The 20,357-nt window shown below is 43.0% G+C and overlaps 1 protein-coding gene across 1 annotated transcript in view; it reads right to left on the bottom strand.

The window, feature by feature from the left end:
* Window positions 1-2,962, bottom strand: part of LOC147640638 (protein IWS1 homolog 1-like) — a 49,512-nt gene extending 46,550 nt beyond the window's left edge. Inside the window, exons 1-5 of the mRNA XM_086813774.1 lie at window positions 2,494-2,962; window positions 1,933-2,386; window positions 1,606-1,728; window positions 1,304-1,527; window positions 966-1,095 (exon numbers count right to left, since the gene is read on the bottom strand). Coding sequence (XP_086669900.1) covers window positions 966-1,095; window positions 1,304-1,527; window positions 1,606-1,728; window positions 1,933-2,386; window positions 2,494-2,648 — 1,086 coding nt within the window. The 5' untranslated portion in view covers window positions 2,649-2,962. The remainder of the gene's footprint in view (window positions 1-965; window positions 1,096-1,303; window positions 1,528-1,605; window positions 1,729-1,932; window positions 2,387-2,493) is intronic.
* Window positions 2,963-20,357: the final 17,395 nt, after the last annotated feature.

The raw sequence follows: 20,357 nt of genomic DNA, 5'->3' as shown, positions 1-20,357 counted from the left end.
CCCCTATTTTATCCCCATTTTTATGGTGTCTTGGATATTTATCCTAGTCGTGTGGATGCTAGTCGGCTCCCTACTTTTGCGCATATATATAGCTGGCTTGCCTCTCTCATTCTTCACTGCTTGCTTAGCATCGTTTGCTGCAGTCCCTCACATATGAGGTTTTCTCCCCTCTTGCTCGGGACATGTATTCCTTTGGTGGATGATATTGAGAGCAGGTTCTCACCTGTGTTTCCTCTCCATCTCTCTCTCTCACTCTCTCTCCCGTGTTTCCACTTTCCCTTCTTCCGCTGCACATTCTATCAGCTTTGTGGTAGCATTGCAGCCTGGCACATCTGGAGAGCTCGATGCATCGAAGCCATCGAGAGCAACCACAGGAGCATTTGGCTCGACATCATTCATACCCTCCGCGGTCAATGGGGGAAGCTACATGGTGGCTCTGAATGCATGCGGAAGCGGTGGGAAGCTTTCTTGAGGCTCTGGCAGCCTAGCCCTTTTTCTCACAAATAGAGGTGGTGATCCCACTTGGCATTACAGACCACCTATGTGGTTATTTCCTCCCCGTGCATGAGATAGCCTTCTCCTCATAAAGCAGCCAGCCAGAGGAGAAGTGCATCTTTCTCCACCTTTTGATTCTTTGACCCCCGCCCCGTACATGGAAGCGAGTTTGTATCTAGCCCTTTGTGGTTGTATTTAGCCCTTCGAGGCTAGTTTTTTTTTGTTAACTAATAGAAGGATCTTTTTCCCGGAAAAAAATAAAGAGAGATGGATTGAAAAAATGTAGACTTTAAAGCCTTTATGCACATATTTAGTTGTAAATTAAAGCTACTAAATGAGTGAATAGTTGTAACTCAAGCTTAGAGGTACTTCCAAAAAGAGAGTACTTTTGCAGCTTTAGTTGATACTAACCAAAATGGAAGTAGCCCAAAGCTTCCCTCTACAACCCTCCTGCTGAGAAACGATCTTACCTCAGTGAGAAGTTTTAATAATGCTGAGCGAATAGTCATGTTTGGTAGCGATCCATCAGGCAGAGGTTCTAGCCAGTTTTTTAAAACAGACAGCACACCTCTATCCAAGAACTCCTGTTGCAACTGTCTCCTGCAAGAAAGGGGACTTCTCTCAATCAAAGTGACCTCTCAGTTGCCCACCCAACAAACACAAAGTTAGATAAGCACCTTCCTTTCACAAAACACTGAAAAATGATGAATTTTTTAAAGTTGGCATACATTATTCAGCTTTAATGTGACTCCAAAGAAAATCTATTTTATGAGCCCAATTTGCCAACATTAACAAAACAAATGCTTACTTTGACAGCACACTGATGAGTGAAGGAAGCAATTCGAGCTTATTGATGGCTGGTTTTGATTGCCTATTCAATTCGGCATCCTCTTCAGCTGCGACTTCCAGTCGGGCCATGAACTGTTCCACAAGCATTGCAATTTCTTCGGGTGACCGTTCACACTTCTTGTTCTTCGACTTCCCCGACTTGAACATATTTTTTAAATCGTCATCTTCCTCCCCTTCTTCGGCCTACAAATCAACATCATGTAAATAAAGTGCAGTTGACAATACATTATACAACAGAGTCTGAAAATTCCTGGCATGTACCTGAGGAGCATCACCAATAGAGCCAGCCTCGTCATCACTATATCCCAAATGGGTTGCAGGATCCACTCCCGTATCATCAATAAAAGCATCGTCGTCTTTTGTCCGTACCCCTTCAATATCATCCTGTTCCAAAAAGCAACAATCACAAAAGAATGTGAACTAGGGCATGGCGCAGCAACGACTAGAACATGCTGAAACCCAGATGTGGCAAACATGGAACATGCTGAAAACTAAAAAGGCCTACATACTGAAGCCCTCTGCATGCCGAAATCCTATTTTAACATAAGACATATAGAACAAGGCATGATAAAACTATTGGAAATGCACCTCCGATTCGTTTCCCGCAACAGAGTCCCACATCTCCTTCATTTCCATATCTCCCCGTTTGCCAGTATGCGAGGGTGTGGTGGGTTTTTCTCTTTTCTTGCTATTCTTGGCGAGTTTACCTGCAATTCCTGGCTTGGATTTTCCCTTTCCTGCTTCTTTGGAGGGTTTGCTGTCTTTTTCCTTCCTGATTTTCTTTGGACGCTCCTCCGCTTCTTCTTCTTCATCATCCAGGGGTTCTCTGTAGGGCTCCTCGTTATCAGAGGGGCTCCCCCTTGCAGTTTTCTTGATCAGCCGTTTCCTAGGCTTAGACTTGGGAACATCATCATCATCGCCGAACTCTGCACCAAAATCGGCTTCTTGCTCCCAATTCTCTTCTTCGGCAGGCTCCGGAGACGCCTCCCTGTCGGATGGGGCGTCCGGATCAAAAATGGGCTCTCCCTCTTCGTCATAATCGCTGCGCACACACACATAGAGTTTAGGCATAGCGCCTTTCCGAAAACACAGAGCTCGGATAGAGCACAGACAACAAACTTCAAACAGAAAGTAGGTGCAACTTCTTACCGGTACATTGTTGAGAACTTGCACCGCGGTGGCAGAATAGTGGGATCGCAGGAGGGAGAGGGAGGAGGAAATGAAGGGAATAAGGAGGAGATGGCACAGTGGAGACACCCTCTCTTTGTGAAAGGCTTATAGAAGACAGTATAATAGCTATACATATGAATACATATAGTATATATCTATAGACACCGTAGTTTCTTATTAACATAAGCGTTGTGAGTAAGGGATGGAGAGTTACAGTAACACCGTGCACAGGTAGGTGACAGGCTATCCTCTCGCGCGTATGCAAGCTAGCGAGCCAGAGGGATGGAGGATGGATGCATGGGCTCAAGGAGGGGACGAGGGCATTGGTGCCTGGGGAGACTGGGAGACAGAAGATCCGAGGAGGTTATGAAGCACTCTCGTCTCACGAAGGTGAAGGTAGGGAGGAGAAGGATGCGAAGAGAATGCACTCGGATTGGACTAGAATGCAACTTAATTCTCAGACGCAGAGAGGACATGCGGATAAGGGCAAGGTATGTACAAGAGTGTCTTCCGAGATGATTAGGAGGCAGGTAGGTCGCTTCTCAATGTGCAGTGTCATATTATTTTGCCCTAGTAGACCACCAGCGAAAGCAAACTTAGGGAAATGGCTGAAGACATATTCCATGATAAGGTGGTGTCTCAAGTCTTTTATCTTGGTAAGGGATTCTTTAACGTTTTGTTCACGAAAGGCCAGGTTGCATCTTATCTTTTTGCGAGGGCCCTATTGTTTATGGGATAGAAACTGATTTACGCTATGCCCTTCGACCCTCTATTTGATGTAAACAAGGGCTTGCAAGATGCTTGTCCTGTCTGGGTTCCTAGTGGGGTAGTAAAGTAGGGGATAACAATGAGAACTTGAAGAAGGAGGGGAAAGGGAAGGAAGTTTTAGAAACTGAGGGAGGGGGACGAGTAGAAGGGGGTTGGACTAGAGTGATTGACAAAGCTAAGGGGAAGGCTAGCGCTATTCAGGAAAATTAAGGAAGAGGCCAGATAGACTCAAATTAGGCATGTATCTAGAGCAGCTGGATACAAACCTATATTCAGAGCAGCTGGGTGTAGTAAGTCTTAGAACAATTTAAGTCCATTGATATATTCGAATCCCTTCAGCCCTCTAGGTGGGGTAGATAGTGATACATCTTATGTTGAGAAATTTAATTGGCAGATAGGGATTGCCTGGAAGGATATCCAGAGAGGAGCCCCAAAAGAGGTATGGGAAGAGGAGGTAGATATGGTCCTTGAAACTGCTTTAGGATGAATAACAATAAGGAAGTTAGAGGTTGCACCTGGAATGTAGAGGGGATTAGAGATAAAAAGAAGAACGCTACTTTCTAGGGTTTCACTAAAGAATGGGGGCTATCTATTATGGCTATCTAGGAGCACAATCTTTTTGGACAGAAGTCATGTAGGAGGGATAGTTTTAAGGACTGGGCAGTGTTATATGGAGGGGTTGGGGTTGGGTATAGTGGGGCTTTTGACTATCATTTGAAAAAATATAAATCCTTGCATAATTGCGAACCATCCGAATGGTAGGATCTTGGTGGTGGAGGTCCAAATTGATGGTGAAAGGGTGTGGGTGGTGAATGTCTATGGGGCTCCCAACTATAAGATGAGGAGTGAAATATGGGAATGGATTGCCAAATTAGATATTTAGGGCCCTTGTATCATGTTGGGTGACTTCAATATGGTGGAAAAACAGTCAGATAGGTGTGGGGGGAATACAATTCCGATGGGTCAAGAGAAAAGGAAATGGGGGAAAAATGGGGCTCACTGATGGGTTGAACTTGGGGAACTGGGGATCTGATCTAGGCCACACTTATTTTAGTCTTCAGTACTTTGGCTCCTCATATAGAATTGATAGAGTCTTTTTTAGCCAATAGGCTTCTTGGGCTCCCCATACTTTGAAGGTTGCAATTGACTCTTGTACTGCTCTCTCTAACCACATGCCTTTGAAGTGGGAATGGCATGTGACATACTGGGAGGAAGATAAATTGAATTAGTATCCTACTACAAGGAAATTGAGGGAAGGAAATTGAGGGTTAACAATCTGATGCCTGCTCTGCTGAGCTGACACTCACAAGGCGCCCGCATGACTGTTCGACATTTATATCACTGGCGGGTTTGGTAGCTGACACCGACATATCTTCGCCCGAGATTCTACAATTGGACTAGCCAACTAGTCCACATGTATCCACTCCTCTTAGCGTGTTCACATTATGGACCGCTTATATATACTCTATTATGTGTGTTAGTCACTTTATCTTTTTTGTAGACCTCTTTTGTTGTGTGAAGAAGAAGAAGAAGAATTTCTAGCCTCTCACCTTGTGTGTTCTCTTCTAGGGTTTGTATGAGTGTGTGTGTGCTTTGCAAGAGCTCAAGCTCTCTTCTCCCCTGCATCTTTTCATGGTATCAGAGCCTGGTTCATGCTAAGGGCTGAGCAGTAGCAAGAGAAGCACAAGAAGCGATACGAGGGTAAGAGCTTCATCTACTCTTCCCCCTTTGTGTTGGCTACTACACCCTTGTCAGGAGCTCTTCGGGAGACACAGGCAAACGAGCTCTGATTAAGGAGATTTCTTCGCGGGTAGAAAACTACAGGGCAACTATATTGTCCTCTATGTTGGACCCAGTTTTTCAAGCCAAAAAACGCGTTTCGGACACGTTTGGACCTCCATTATTCAGTTTGCCAACCATTCGCAAGCACTACGGGTAAGTTTCGATTCTCTGCAGAACTTTGTTTTTGGAACTGCAAGAAGGGCGATTGGTTGTGGAGACACTGCTGCGAAAAGGTCTCAGAGTTGCCATTGGGTGTATGTATGCAAAGTAAGGTCACTGGTTGTGACAATTTGGGTGCAATATAGTACCGTTGCAGAGAATACAACATTACTCCAGTCCTACAAGAGGTTATATCCAGGAAGCAATATGGCTTTATTAAGTGTAGATCTATCTATGATAGCATATGTGCTGCCATGCGAGGAAGGGTGTAGCTCAGAAAACAGATAAAAAATGCATAATGTTGTAGCTTGACTTGGAGAAAGCCTATGATTGGATTCATTGGTCATTTGTGGCCAGGGTCATGGAAAGGTTGGGCTTTGGAAATAGGATGGCTACCTGTATTTTTACCCTTACCATGGTTGGTCACTCTAATGGAAGACTGGTTCGGGGATTTGAGGTTAGAAGATATGTGAGAGTGGGGTGCCCTCTTGCTCCTTTGCTATTTGCTATTGCTTCCCATACCTCGAGAAGCTCGGGGGGGTCACTATATGTAAATCCTCTATATCACGTGCGTTCAAAGCCTATTTAAAAAGTCCCTTATCTGTGAATTTTTTAGTGAATATAATGTATCTTTTCCTATTCAGATCTGTAATTTTTTTTTAAAATACAATAAATAAATCCCCTTTGTAAATATATTTCTGTAAGTTTTAAATATTTAAAATGTCCTTCTATTGAACCCACGTGATACTTACATATTTATACGAGTGACCCCCCCGAGCCGAGAAGATGCCTATGTCAAAGGAAGAGTGATTGGTCTGAAGTTGAGGGGTGAGGAGCAATTGGTTATTCAATGCTTTGCAGATGACTCACTGCTGCTATTCTTGAGGGCAGAGAATGACAATCTGAGGTAGGCTTTATGCATTGTGTAGGAGTTTGTTTAGGCCTCTAGATCTAGGTGTAATATTCATAAGTCCAGGATCATCAGTCTGACTGAAGACAATGACTTTGACTTGGAGAGATGGCGGTGTGATGTAATAAGGAGGGGTCAAATAGTTAGACATTTGGGGGTTCCCTTTGGAGTGGAGGTATCAAATAAACAACTGATTGATTGGGCTCTAGAGAGATTTATCAACAAGTTGAAGAAATTGGAGGGGGTTAGGGTCCCCTTTCATGATAGGTTAGGGTAGCTATTTGCAATGCGGTTCTAAATGCCTACATCATGTTATTATGTCATATCCTGGATTTTCGTAAGTGTCATTGGAAGAAGATTGTAGGTCTAGCCTGGAGGCTTTCTGTGGAGAAATGGAGGGAGTAATAGGAATGTGGTAGCATGGCTTGCCTAGGATAAGTTGAGTCTCCCCAAGAGTGAAGGAGGCTGTTTTGGCGGCCAGACAGCCACAACCGAATTAGCATCGTTGGACATTAGAGTCGGTGGAACAATGCACTTTATTATAGAGTCGGCATGCCAGAGTTAGGTGTGCCCACCTACCTTATGCGGTTGGGCATTGGGATCATTCATGAGAGGAGGTTGTGTGTGTGTTGCTGTATGAGAGCATTCACGAACTAGGGATTTTTGTGAGAGAGCTGCAATGGATACCTTCTTTTTTAGTGTTCTCTTTTCTTTTCTTTGTTCTTTCTCTGTTAGGGCAAGAATGCCACTAACACTTTGGCCACCACGATGGCAGCAAAACCTCCTTGGTGTGATGAAGACTGGTCTGATGGGGCAGCAACCTCCCTGGTGATGAAGACCAGTGTGATCGCACATGAGGGCGAAGCTTTCAAAGAAATCACTCTCTACATCTCAAGTCTTCACTTAAATTCTTCACTTAAATATTGCTGCTACCCTAGGATAAACGTTCGCAACCCACTTTGGGAGATGATGCACGATGCATAAGTGGGCGAGAGCTGTAGTAATGAGACTACGAACCTGTTATGGCTCACCCTAACCCTCCTTGATGAAACACATCCAAAAAGCGGTTACCTGGTGAATAGCAACTGTCGTCTCGTGAGGATCTTTCCAATGGCCGAGCTCGTAACCCTTGAGGTCTCCAAGCTCTACAACTCCTTGAGAAGCAATTCCACCGCGTCTCCCACCACCATGAGCATTGTCACACCGCCGCGTTGCACTATGGGTCCTTGTCCCTCCTCTCACTTCACTCACACACTCACTAGCATGCATTAGGGAGAGAGATTAGCAAGAGGATTAGTAAGAGCAAGGCTCAATTGCACAATGGGAGAGTATGTTGTATTATGAGAGAAGTTCACTTATATACATGGCCATAAGTGTTCACACTCACTTAAACTATGGTCGGTCGGACACTTTAGGCTTATAAGAGGCCTAATGGTATTACAATGGCTACTCTCATAATATATCCATGAAGTACATCACTTAGGACTTCATCCTAACTTGTTACCACACGCTCTTGAAGCAGGAATCGCCATAAATACTCCGTCACACCATTACGGGCGCCCATTCAAGTTGTAGCTTTGGACTTCATATCTTGGATGTATGACCCTTTGGTGTATCTACCGTGACTCCTTGATGTAAGATAATAGCGGTAGTTATTGATAATCCTAGAATTGGATTAACATCCCCCCCTTCCTGATGGTGATCGCGTTCTCGTGATCGCGTTGAAGACCTTTGTGTGGGGAGAATGAACAAGCTTTGTTGATGGCTTTGATGTTGAATGACGTTCAATGGTCTTTGTTCCTCCGAAAGGAATAAGAAAAGCTAGTTAATGAATGAATAGATTAATGGTGTATTGGGAATTCCTAATGGGGTGGGGGGGTTTTACGAATGATTACATTTTTATATTTGTGTGAGGCCTTTTTTTTTTGCTCACTTTGTTTTTGGCAATCATCGGCAAGGTTACATTTGATTTTTGTTAGTGGGGACACTAAGAGATGTTAATAATGGGAGAGAAGAGAGGGAAAGATCTGGAGGAACGTAGACTTAATCATTAGAACGAGATGGTGATTCTCAGTTCCTCATTTGATTCATTGAGCGACATTCATCATTTGAAGTAATTGGCTTTTGATGATGTCCCTTTGTGTGGCAGGATTCTTGTCAAATGTTGTTGAGAAGGACATGTTCCTGTCTTCTTCTTTCCATGTGCTTTTTATGTTTTTATGTATATTTAAGTGCTCTTATGAAGAAGATTTAGATGAAGTAAAAGAATTGAGTCATATAGACTCTTATTGAACTACTCTGTGTTGAAGTAGCTACTTGTTGGTGAGGATTGAAAGAATTACATTGACTTGCGAGGCTAATATAGATATCTTCACTAAAAATTGAAGATCATCGACTTGTGAAGATGGTGGTGTCATTTGGAGAGGTTTGTAATTTGAAGAAAAATTCCAGGCAATGGGTTGTACCATTGACTAGGATTTCGCCCACCCCCCATGGCCCCCCCATCTAGGGATGTACTTGGAAGTTGTTGATGGTGAGGCTTTGGTGCAAATGTTCTCCAGTGCATGAGTATGGATATGTACTCATGGAGCAGCTGCTGCTACATTAATTTAGCCAAAAGAATAGTAAGCAATAAGCTTAACAAATATATAGTGGCTATTGCGTGATATAGCTTAATCCATGATGGGGCTTAAATCGTTAAAGTGCAGGTTTTGAAGCTGTGAGACTATAATTCATGAGAAACCTGAACTCGTGAGATTGCACGATTTTTGGCCGCCATGAAGGGTTATTTCGTGAAGTGGCCGAATTCAGTGAAGGGTTATTTCATGAAGTGGCCTAATTCAGTGAAGTTGCAGGTTTCGACCCCGAGGGTTTTTTTAATTTTATGGGTTATCTAGGTCATGACTTGCAAACAACCGCATCTTATGCACTTACTTCTCACATCCAAAAGGGTGACAAGAGCATTGTTATTTTGTTCTTGATGCGCTTATATGTATCCGCTTGTAGACGTGGGTATTGATTCTTGATGCGCTTATATGTATCCGCTTGTAGACGTGGGTATTGATTCTTGATGCGCTTATATGTATCTGCTTGTAGACGTGGGTATTGATTCTTGATGCGCTTATATGTATCCGCTTGTAGACGTGGGTATTGATTCTTGATGCGCTTATATGTATCCGCTTGTAGACGTGGGTATTGATTCTTGATGCGCTTATATGTATCCGCTTGTAGACGTGAGTATTGATTCTTGATGCGCTTATATGTATGCGCTTATATGTATCCGCTTGTAGACATGGGTATTGATTCTTGAATTTGTTGCTCAAATATTGTCGAGGTAGTAGGGAAGACTACTGATTGTTTGCTTGAACAGACAAGCTCTTGTGTTCGTGCTGAATGCACGAGAGTGGTTGAGTGATTTGCTTGTCGTTGCTTGGGCCTCCATTCTTGTCGAACTTTAGGTAAAGTTGTTGGGGTTGAAGTCGGTGGTGAGGTTTTCTTCACATTGTTTGATTTTGGCAACCATATGATGGAATTACCATCATAGTATCCTTGTTGTTGAAGCACAGGCACCCATCTTTGATGAACACTCTAAACTGGCGCGGCCGATGTGCTTGGTGATGAGGATTTTTTCTTTGTGCAAGCTTAAGAGTATTTATGATGCGCTTAGGGACCTAAGCTTTGGTATTTCTTTGGTAGTACCCTTGTGCATGCAGCAGTGTTTTTGGTACCCACACTTGATGACTTGGTGGAGATTTTTGAGGAACTCGCAATAGGCTTTTGTGGATTGTGTTGTGGAGTACTTTTCTTTTTCCTTGACCTCCGAGTGCTTCATTGAGGAAGAGGCTTTGACTGTCGAGGCACCCGAATTTGATTGGCACCTTCATAGTAGCCTTGAGCTACAAGTAGATGCTTCTCCACCCACATCTTGATACTATTAAGATACCTTGATTGTGGTTGTCTCGTGGTGGAGTTTTCTTTTGGGTTGATGTGGAAGGTTTGGGGCCCTCCTTGACTTTGGTTGGTGCTGAGGCTGCAGGTTTGAGACTCATGGGCATTGTTGATGATGATGAGGCCAGAGTCTCTTGTGGAGTGGCTGTCGAAGACGAGGCCTTTGAGTAAGTTGTTGTCTCCTTTGGTGCGGTTTGTTGGTGAAGATGCATAGGCTCCCGGGTCTTTCCTTTGAGTTCCTTGGCAATGGAAACTTCTTCAAGAATAGCTATTAATTGCGAGGTTTTGGTATCAAAATTCATAGGTGAGGATGGGGTTGAAGAAGTAGATGCTTTATCGGAGTTGATCGTTGACGTAGATGGTAGGTCATTGTGTAGGGGGGATTTTGTGGAAGAGGCTTGTATCCTTTTGTGTTCAGCATCATAGTAGATATCCATTAAAGTTGGATCCTCTTCCTTGCAGTATGGTATTGTCAACTTTTTATCGTCGTTGACCATCATGAGATGACTCTATCACTAGCAAAGCACAGAGGTGCTTGGGCAGCAATAGTCCATTTATGCCCTAAGGTCAAATCTACTTCCAACATATACTCAACCACAAAAAACTTGCAAGTGAGGGGGTTAGTTTTCAATATACATTGTATGTTCAAAGTACCCCAAACATGGCATGTTCAAGTCTTGTGTAAAGGTATTCCTTTCAGGATGTGCCGTAAGTGTTGGTTGACCTAACAAATCCCATAGCTCGAGGGTCATGAGATTGTGTTCTCATGTAGGATAAAGCTGTGCTTGAGCTGTGGTTATTTTATTTGAAATTTTCAATCCCACCAAAATTATAGGGATCATTTCAGTAAGATATTTTGGAAGTTCTAGCTCTTGCAAGATCTCTTCCTCCCGTAATAGCAATTTTACATTGCTTGCAAGAGTGTTCAAGGTGACTGTTTGCATGGATTCATCTATTGAATACAACGATTCACCTATCCAAGTTCCGCCAAGGACGACATCATACTCAAGGGAATCTAAGGTAACATGGAATGTAAATTCCATATCGCCATCGATTGTTTGAGTAGTGTATCTAAAGTAACCTGGAACTTCAATGTTTTGTCCATTGGCTCCTTTTGCAAGACTATTACTTGTAGGGATGAGTTTAGGTTGTCCCAATGACACCTAAGTGTCAATTGTCATGATGTGATAACTAGCTTGAGGGTTAATCAATGCGCGTTTGCGCTTAACATCATTGCCTATAGGGAAATCCAACCATACCATGATAGAATCTTCCAAAGGAACCCTGGGTATTTTGGATATTATTTCGGCTTCAGATCCCATTTCTGTTTCATACTCGCATTCACTTTCATTCTCATTTTGGCTTCCAGCTTTTTCAAGAGTACCCAATGTGAACACTGGCACACTTGGCCCTCTAACAATTCTTAATGATGTCTGTTTGGAAACTTGTGAATCCTCACAGTTCTATTTTATGGACTTCTTTATATCTTGGTATAACTCAGGTTGAGCCCTTAAAGGTGCAAGTGCTAATGTGATGCTGACTTTATCATGAGAGAAGAGCGTTCCTCCGAATGAGGTTTTGAGAGACTGTTTTAATCTTGTAAGGGAATTATCGAATTCCTCATGTGCTTTCTCAAGCGTATAGTTCTTACAATCTGTTCCAGATGACTCTTCTGTAGAGAGTATGTCTTCCTCTTGAAAGGGGAAGCGGTACTCCTCTGGGCTTTGTATTTTGGTTGGCTGTTTTTAGGATTGGCATTATGAGGCTCAATCACAACCGGTGACCCTATAAGACATTCAACCAAGCTAAGCATGCTCTCTTGAGCTTGCTTTTGGTGTTTCGTATTTGTCATGTGATCATTGTTATCCATTTGGGGTGGTTGGGTGGGTTCTAGTTTCTTGATTGGTCTATGTGGTGCACTGAGCAAAGAGTAAGAATTTGTTTCATCCTCACTTAGTGATGTACTAGAACTTGTTTCGTTCTCTGACTTTCTTTAGTTTGTCAATTTTTCATTACGTTTACCCATGCGATGAGATCAAATTTTCTTTTGGATTTTTGTATCATGTGTCACACATATGGGTGTTGAGGTTTGTGTGGTGGTCTTTGAGGTGGATGCTTTTTCATCATGTATAGCTTTTGGCTCTTTTGTGTTTATGTCCCCTTTTGGGTTTATGTCCTCTACATGCTCCTTTTCTTTCTCTTTTAATTCGACCTTGGTTTCAATAGTTTGTTGTCCTTTGCTTTTCTTGGCTTTAGAAGGTTTTGCTTCTTCTTTTGGGTTCTTTTTTAAAGCATGTTCTTCTACCCATGTTGAGGTGTTTCCTTTTACATTCTTTTTGACTGTTTGTCGTGCCTTGGCTTGTAAACGTATAAGCATATTCAATGGCACAGTGGCCAGTTGCCCATTTTGTACACTTAAGATGTTAAGCCACATTCGTCTCGTAAGGTGTCAGTGGGCATGGAAGTATTCCAAACTGTGCAGTCTGCCACCTTGTAAGGTCCTCGATAATAGAAACATTGAAATGTCCGATTAACTGCTTCCTAAGCAGTTTCTACCCTTTGGACTGTTTTTATTTGGTGCACAGAAGATGGAGGTTTTGAGTCCCTTGTGGATGAAGCAGAACACTTTTTAGTATCATGGTCAAAGGTTTTACAATATATGTAGTATAGAAGAACATGTGCCTTGTATGCACAATGAGGATTGGGATGATCGTAGTGATTGCACTCAACAACACAAGGCATTTTGTTTCTCACTTTTTCGGAGGCATTAAGGATGTCTGGTTTTGAAGGTTTTCATTCTCTCTTAGAGATGTTGGCTCTAAGGTTTTAAGCAAGGCTACATAGAATTCTAGGAATGTCAATTTTGAGATCGATCTTTCTTTTACCATTGCTTCACTTGGTTTAGATGAAGAACACCTCGTAGCATTATCATCTTCTAGCATGTTGTCATCTAAACGTATTGCTTCTTTACAACATTGATCAAATGTTTCCGGATCGGATACAATGATCAAGTTGTGTAAGCTATTATTCTTCAAGCCCATCATGAAACATCTCTTTAATTAAACATCGTTTAATTTTTTCCATGACTCACAACGTGAGTCCAAGAGTTTTATCCTAAGGATAAAATCTCTAATGGATTCATTTGGTTGGCGCTCAATTGAATAGAGTTCTATTACTGCACTCCACCGATCACATTGTCTGGAAAAGCTTTGTATAAAGGCTGATTTCACGGTTTTGAAGTTGGTCTTGATCGTCGCCGGCATCAATGTGATGAACCATCGACTAGCTTTTCCCTCGAAGCATAAGTTCAACACATGTACTTTAGTGGGGCAGTTGGGATTTCCAAAGGCTTCATATCTCTGTTCAAACATTTGAATGAATTGAACAGGGTCTGTTGTTCTGTCATATTTGTCCATAATTTTAAAAATTTGAACGGTCGTATTTCTGTATAAATCACTGAGTGGTATGTGAGTGCTCTTCTTGGAAGAGACTCACTGAGTCCTTGGACCACCCCCTTCCTAGACTAGTCAGTATGTCCAGGGTGTGGGCATCCAGGAAAGGGTTGGTACTTATAGGATTTGCGAGAACGTTAGGTAAGGGACCAAAGCCTGGTGGGATGGAAGTGATAGGGGGTGTAAAACCCGATGACATGCTTGTTATAAGCATGGCCAATGGTATTGGGAGGTGAATTTGTGGCATAGATCTCAATGGCTCGAAGACGTCAACCATTGGGTTCAATCCTTGTGTTTACAATCGCTGGCAATCCCTCGATCGTGGCCATGGCAGAGTGCCTAACTGCTCCTTAATGAGGAATCACAGTTTTTTTTTTAACTTTTTATATTTTCTCACAGCCCGTTATATAACCTCAAGAGGCTTGGCGTACTCTTCGTTGGATCAAATGGGTTTTTGTTCACCCTAATTAGCTTAGGCGCTATACGCATGTGAATGACTGAGATATTTTTTCGAAAAAAGCGTATGCTAGGAACTTCCCAGATGGAAGAGGAGGTCCTAAAACCTATTTTTCAACACTGTCTTAAGACGAATTTTTTTTTCGAGAATCTTTTTCCTATTTCGCAACACGTTTTTGAGGGTATTCCAAAAGGAATTTTGAAAAACTCTGTATGAGAGAGTTGTAGTATTTTTGGAGTACTACAATTTCGTTTCCCTGAGTCGTACGTGATTTTGTCGTTTAGACCCTCAAAAAGTAGCCCAAATATGGCTCATCGTCGTTTTTGCATTGTTTTTTACGATTTTTCGTGGTTTTTGGACTTTTTTTACCTCGATTTCTAGGTTGAATTTTGAGACTACTGGTCGGAGGCCAAAATGGTCGATTTCGACTTCGGACGGCCGAGTCCAAAGTCGAAGAGCTTGATGTCAGCTTTCCGATGAGCCCTAGAGCGCCTTCATCGGATATATGGTTTGGACGTGTGAACTCTAGTTCCGTGAAATTGTAGAAAATGGTTCATGCCGTGAACCGGGGACTTCATGGAATATTGAATTCGATTTTTTTTTGGGACATGTGAACTCTAGTTTCGTGAAATTATAGAAAATGGTTCACACAGTGAACCGGACTTTACGGAATATTAAATTCGATTTTTTTTGGGTGCGTGAACTCTAGTTCCATCATGAAACTACAGAAACTGTACTTCATGGAATATTAAATTTGATTTTTTAAAAATACGTCTACCTTTTCACAGCCGAAACTTTCATGGTCAGAATTTTCACGGTCGGAACTTTCACGGCTGGAATTTTTTTTCATGGTGGCCGGAATTTTCATGCCGGAAATTTTTTTCACAAGACTATTTTTTTGGGAGTCTATGGGAAAATACGAATTTTTCTTTTTGGGGGGAAATATTTTTTGAATTTAAAATTAAAGAGATATAAGCATTTTTCCAAAAAGGTAAGTGGGAATAAAAAAAGTCAACCTTTTAATGACACCCTACACCCTTCATAAATGACACCCTACACCCTACATAAATGACCCCCAAAATGGACAATTTTGACAACTCATGAGCATCTACTCATTGAGTGCTCATTAGCCTTAATGAGTTATGTAAAAAAATGATTAAGAATTATCTAAGGTTAATTATTTCACTAATCTTTTTCTCTTTTACACTAATCAAGGACTTTAATTAACCACTAATCTCTAATTAATTCACACAATTGAGTACATCATTGGATAGAGCAAAGGAATGCTAATCTTTGTGCATCAACAATTGTGTAAATTAATCTAAAATAGGGGATTAATTAGACTCTTAATTATGGTCTCCTCTTTTAAGGCAAAACTAAGTAAAGAGAGTCAAATTTTTCCAATTGATGAAAAAATTGATCTGATTAGGTGTTTTGATACATCTAGATGCTCTTAAAACACTTAAAAACACCAATTTCGACTACTCATATCATCCATTTAGACCCCAATTAACACATTTTCTAAATTTTCGGCCTCTTGAACAAATCACCCTTAATGACAAAAACCAATCCATTAAGAGAAATTAGTCAAATTCAAGGATTTTTTGATGGTTTTAAGAAATTTTTTAAAAGATTAAGCTACCCCTAATGCTTGCTAACACTCTATTCCAAACAATTTCAACAACAAATACACAATTAAACTAAAATTAATGATCTTAGTTCTATGTTTAACACTAAAGAGAGCTAACATTCACTAAAATTTACATTCTCTTGCATTGTTTGATGCAATGGATACAAACTAAGCCTAATACAAACTATGTGCAAGCCCTAAAAACATGAAAAACCACAAAAATAATAAATTAATCTAAAAATTAAGCAAAAAGCATTCTTTTCAAAAATAAAAAAGAGAGCTATTCTACACCAAATCTCACACAAATCACCATCAAATTCACATATTTTTCATGGAAAACCATTACTCAAGATAATGGGCAATGGGTTATGTGTAGATTAGAGGTAAAACGATGATGAAAAAAGCTAAGGGATGGCTCCCCGGCAGCGGCGCCAAAAATGTTATGGCTCACCCTAACCCTCCTTGAAACACATTCAAAAAGAGGTTACCTGGTGAACCGCAACTATCGTGAGGATCTTTCCAATGGCTGAGCTCGTAACCCTTGAGGTCTCCAAGCTCTACAACTCCTTGAGAAGCAATTCCACCGCGTCTCCCACAAGTGTTGTCACACCACCGCGTTGCACTACGAGTCCTCGTCCCTCCTCTCACCTCACTTCACTCACACACACTCACTAGCATGCATTAGGGAGAGAGATTAGCAAGAGCAAGACTCAATTGCACAATGGGAGAGTATGTTGTATTATAAGAGAAATTCACTTATATACATGGCCATAAATGTTCACACTCACTTAAACTATGGCCGACTCGATACTTTAAGCTCATAAGAGGCCTAATATTATTACAATGGCTACTCTCATAATATATCCATGAAGTACATCACTTAGGACTTCATCCTAACTTGTTACCACACGCTCTTGAAGTGGGAATCGCTATAAATACTCCGTCACACCATTATGGGCGCCCGTCCAAGTTGTAGCTTTGGATACTATTGCTTCATATCTTGAATGTATGACCCTTTAGTGTATCTACCATGATTCTTTGATGTAAGATAATGGCGGTACCTCTTGTTAATCCTAGAATTGGATTAACATAATCCTATGCTCGCATCACGATGGTAGCCTTGCCATTAACATTGCTTTGCATAATGTGTACCTTCTCTCAAGCATTCAAGCTTGAGAGAAAGGTCAAGCAAACCCGGAGCAGGCCAATAACTGCTCACCTCCGCATCACACGCGACAACAGAGCGGCAAAGTAGCAGATCAAACCTTGAGGTGCACCCTCGCCATTACTAAAAGTTGCCCGAGTCTTCTTGGTTTCAGCATGAGCTTCACCCTCGTCATAGCCCAAAGCTTAGGCTTCACCTTCACGCTTGCTTTAGCTTGTTTGCAGTCGAAACCCTAGCCATGGCGACCGAGACTGAAACCTTTGCCTTTCAGGCCGCGATCAACCAAGTCTCATAATCAATACCTTCACCTACTTGCTGTTCGATTCGGTCTCTAGCAGTGTCTAGAGTTTCCGGGAGTCATTTCTCTTAAGTCTGGGGGGTGTTGTGCAGCACAACCGGCCACCCACTGCTGCAATCCGGGACACACCCACACCCCACATCCGCTGCCCTGGTGATCGTTCCACAACACTCGGACTGCAGTCCTCTGCAATCGCCACCCGGAACCCGGATTGTTTCCGTGACACACCCGGAGGCTCACTCCGCACATCCCCGACCTTGAAAACAACCGTGCAGACGCCGCCATCCCGACAGTCACTCGGACTATCGATTCCAGATACAACCCGGACTGCTGGTTCCGGGAGCACGCTGCACTTTTTTTTCACCACCCTGATTGAAATTTCGCACCGGCCACCCGATTTACACATTCCGCACAACACTTCCGGCTTCCACACCACCTCCTGCTCCGCACCCGCCACGATTTAACCCTCCGCCACCCACCTGCATTGCCGATTCCACACACCCGGAGCCCGACGACTTCCAGTAATTCCCCAAGCCATAGCCACAGGCCTTGCTGCACCTTACAATCTACCTGTCGGTGAGCAGCAGGTTGCCAAGTATCTTCAGACTGGTCTCAAGAGGACTGGCATCATTTGATGCCAGTTCAGCCTGTATCCCCATACACAGGCATTCTATATCCCATTGTACAGACAGTACGGGCTCCTCCGGATGCTTTTACAGGTGCCCAACCAAGCGCCCAACCAACTTCGATGTAGGCTGGTACTTCAGCTCAGAGATTGCCAGTGGACATATTTGAGCGATTACAAAGGATGACAGTTCATGGGCCTACTACTCACCCTGTTCAGGAGCTAGGACCATCAACCCCTCTAGTGCCCACCCTGATTCTGCACCCCGACACAATGGCTCCAACACTTGCTAATCCTAGAAGCACATAATTACCCTGCTTGCTAAATCCAGAACGCTAATCACTCTTCCGTTTCTTGACCCGGAAGGCGCAACGGGGGGGACATCCAACACTGCATGCAGGCACAACAGATCTTCTGAAGGTTGGCACGCCCACAATACGTGCCTTACTTGATACAACTACAGATAGTCTGCATACACATGAGACAAAGGTAGTAAAACAAATGCTTAAACATGCCATTTTCGGATTAGAAGGCAACGATGAGCTCCAATGTGGGACTACAAAGCTATGCACAGCTACACAGGCACATGGCAAGGCAAAGTTGAGCATGGATGAAGGGGAGTCGGAGGTCTTCAAGCAAAACTTTAGGCTGAGGGAACGGAGAAAGCGTGTTGGTAGAAGATGACCCTCTGAGTTCCAGGAACCATCATGTCTAGTACTCAGAATGCAGCGCCCACCAAGAGGAGACTGACTGAACTAGTCCAGATGGGCTAAAATAGAAGCCAAGGAGGATAACCCACTTCAACCAGTCGAGTTTCTGGCCGAGTTGGCAAGGATGGTGCTGATTTGTTCAAAGTCCAGTCCGGCACCCGCCTAACATTCTGTGAATTCAGCATGTGTTGCGAACAATGCTAAAGCTGAGCAAACTTGCCTGATGGGTCGGAGGGCATGCAAGCATTGTGGGTGGCAGTAAGAAACATCGGTCCAGTGAATGTCTGACCTGTATAGGCAGTGTAGCCAACATGTCCATCGAACCAATGATTGCTTGTACCATGTATGTGGCCAATGCGGAGTCCAAGGTTACAGCTCTTGGGTGTGCCCTAATACATTGTTAGAGCAGTTTGAGATTGTGCAATGCCGATGGCTCAAGTGGAGGAATGCCTACTAAGTTGACCGCCTTTTGAAAAGTAAAAAGGAGCTCAAGCAGTTTCTCAAAGATACCGCCTTAGCAGCGGAATGGCATTCCCAACACCCTCGACGAGGAGACTCCTTGTTGCAGGATATGGCATGGACGGTAACTGCAACCAGAAAGTTCTTGTCCGATGTCAAGCATGCAATTATAGACCTCGAGGATGAAGACAGTAGTTCGGACAGCAGTCCGGAGAGTGACTTTGAAGCTTCTGATGCTAATCCGAATTCTTATTATGGTTGCCTTCATAATGGAGTGGATATGGCTGCAATTGACTATCCAAATGAGGAGTTTTTGGCTGCCCGAAATGTCCTTGAAGAGCATAGTGGTCATCAACACAGTACATTGATTATATCCCCTATGTTAGTGATGGTACCTAGCATAAGCCCGTCCCTCGTCCCCATGAGTATGATGAGTAGCCCGTCCCTCATCCCCATGAGGATGAATGAGTAGCCCGTCCCTCGTCCCCATGAGGATGATGCTGAATCACTTTTGGACGAAGCCCATACCAATCATGAAGCAGATGTATGGCACATGTTCTCGGCAAGCAGGGCAATAGAGGTCATGAACACGTGGGCTGAAATGTTTCTAGATTCCAGGTTTGTACCTCCTACATACTGACATCCACATGATCAATCCAGATTGGGTTTTGGCCTAGCCTTGGAACCGGTTTTGCCGAATGGACAATGTCCCCATGTGATGAAAGCAAGCTTTTTGTAAAGTCTCCATCCTATACATAGTTGATGGCTGATTTACTGGATGATTTGGAAGAGGAGGCTCTTGCTCTGCAGATGCAGATGCAGATGATGGATGCGGGGAAGGGTTGCTTTGGGATCTTTTCACTTTGGTTGATGATAACCCGAAGGCATTGGCAGCTAACACGGAGATGCCCCGGTGGCATGCAACAATGATAGATGCCCATCATATGGTTCATGGTGATTCCGCTGACCTAGTGGATCATCCGAAAAATGTGGTGCCTAAACACAACGAAGCGGAATAAGTAGAGGTTACCCACAGAAGCCAAAGAAAATCTAAATATGTAGTAAAATTTACTTAGAATCTTGGTGGATATGGTGGGGATCTTGCCTTTATCCTTGCCAAGCGGAAAGCTCTATGTGATACGCGTTCCATAGATTCATGGTCATCAGATACATGGAAGGGGGAGAAGGACGGAGATGTCCAGGCCACTTCCTTGAATGTGCATTCCCTTGAACCCCCATATTCTCATGTTCAGGATGTTGTGGATCAAGATGATTTAGATCCAAGTGATGAGAAGGTTTCCATCAAATCTGGGTTTCTTGTAGAAGCACAAGAGGTGTTTGATACATTGTTAGTCCGGAAGGCAGTTTCCCGGAATGCTCTAATCTCTGGATATGCTAATAAAGGGCTCAGTAAGGAAGCATTGGATTGCTTGGAACAAGTGCAAAGTGCCATGATGGCGGAAGGAAGAGCAATGGACAA

The sequence above is a fragment of the Cibotium barometz genome, chromosome 2, assembly GCF_041138505.1.
Source record: "Cibotium barometz isolate CiBa-2024 chromosome 2, ASM4113850v1, whole genome shotgun sequence".
Lineage (NCBI taxonomy): Eukaryota > Viridiplantae > Streptophyta > Polypodiopsida > Cyatheales > Cibotiaceae > Cibotium > Cibotium barometz.
The sequence above is the reverse complement of the archived record's forward strand: the minus strand, read 5'-3'. Positions and strand labels throughout refer to the sequence as shown.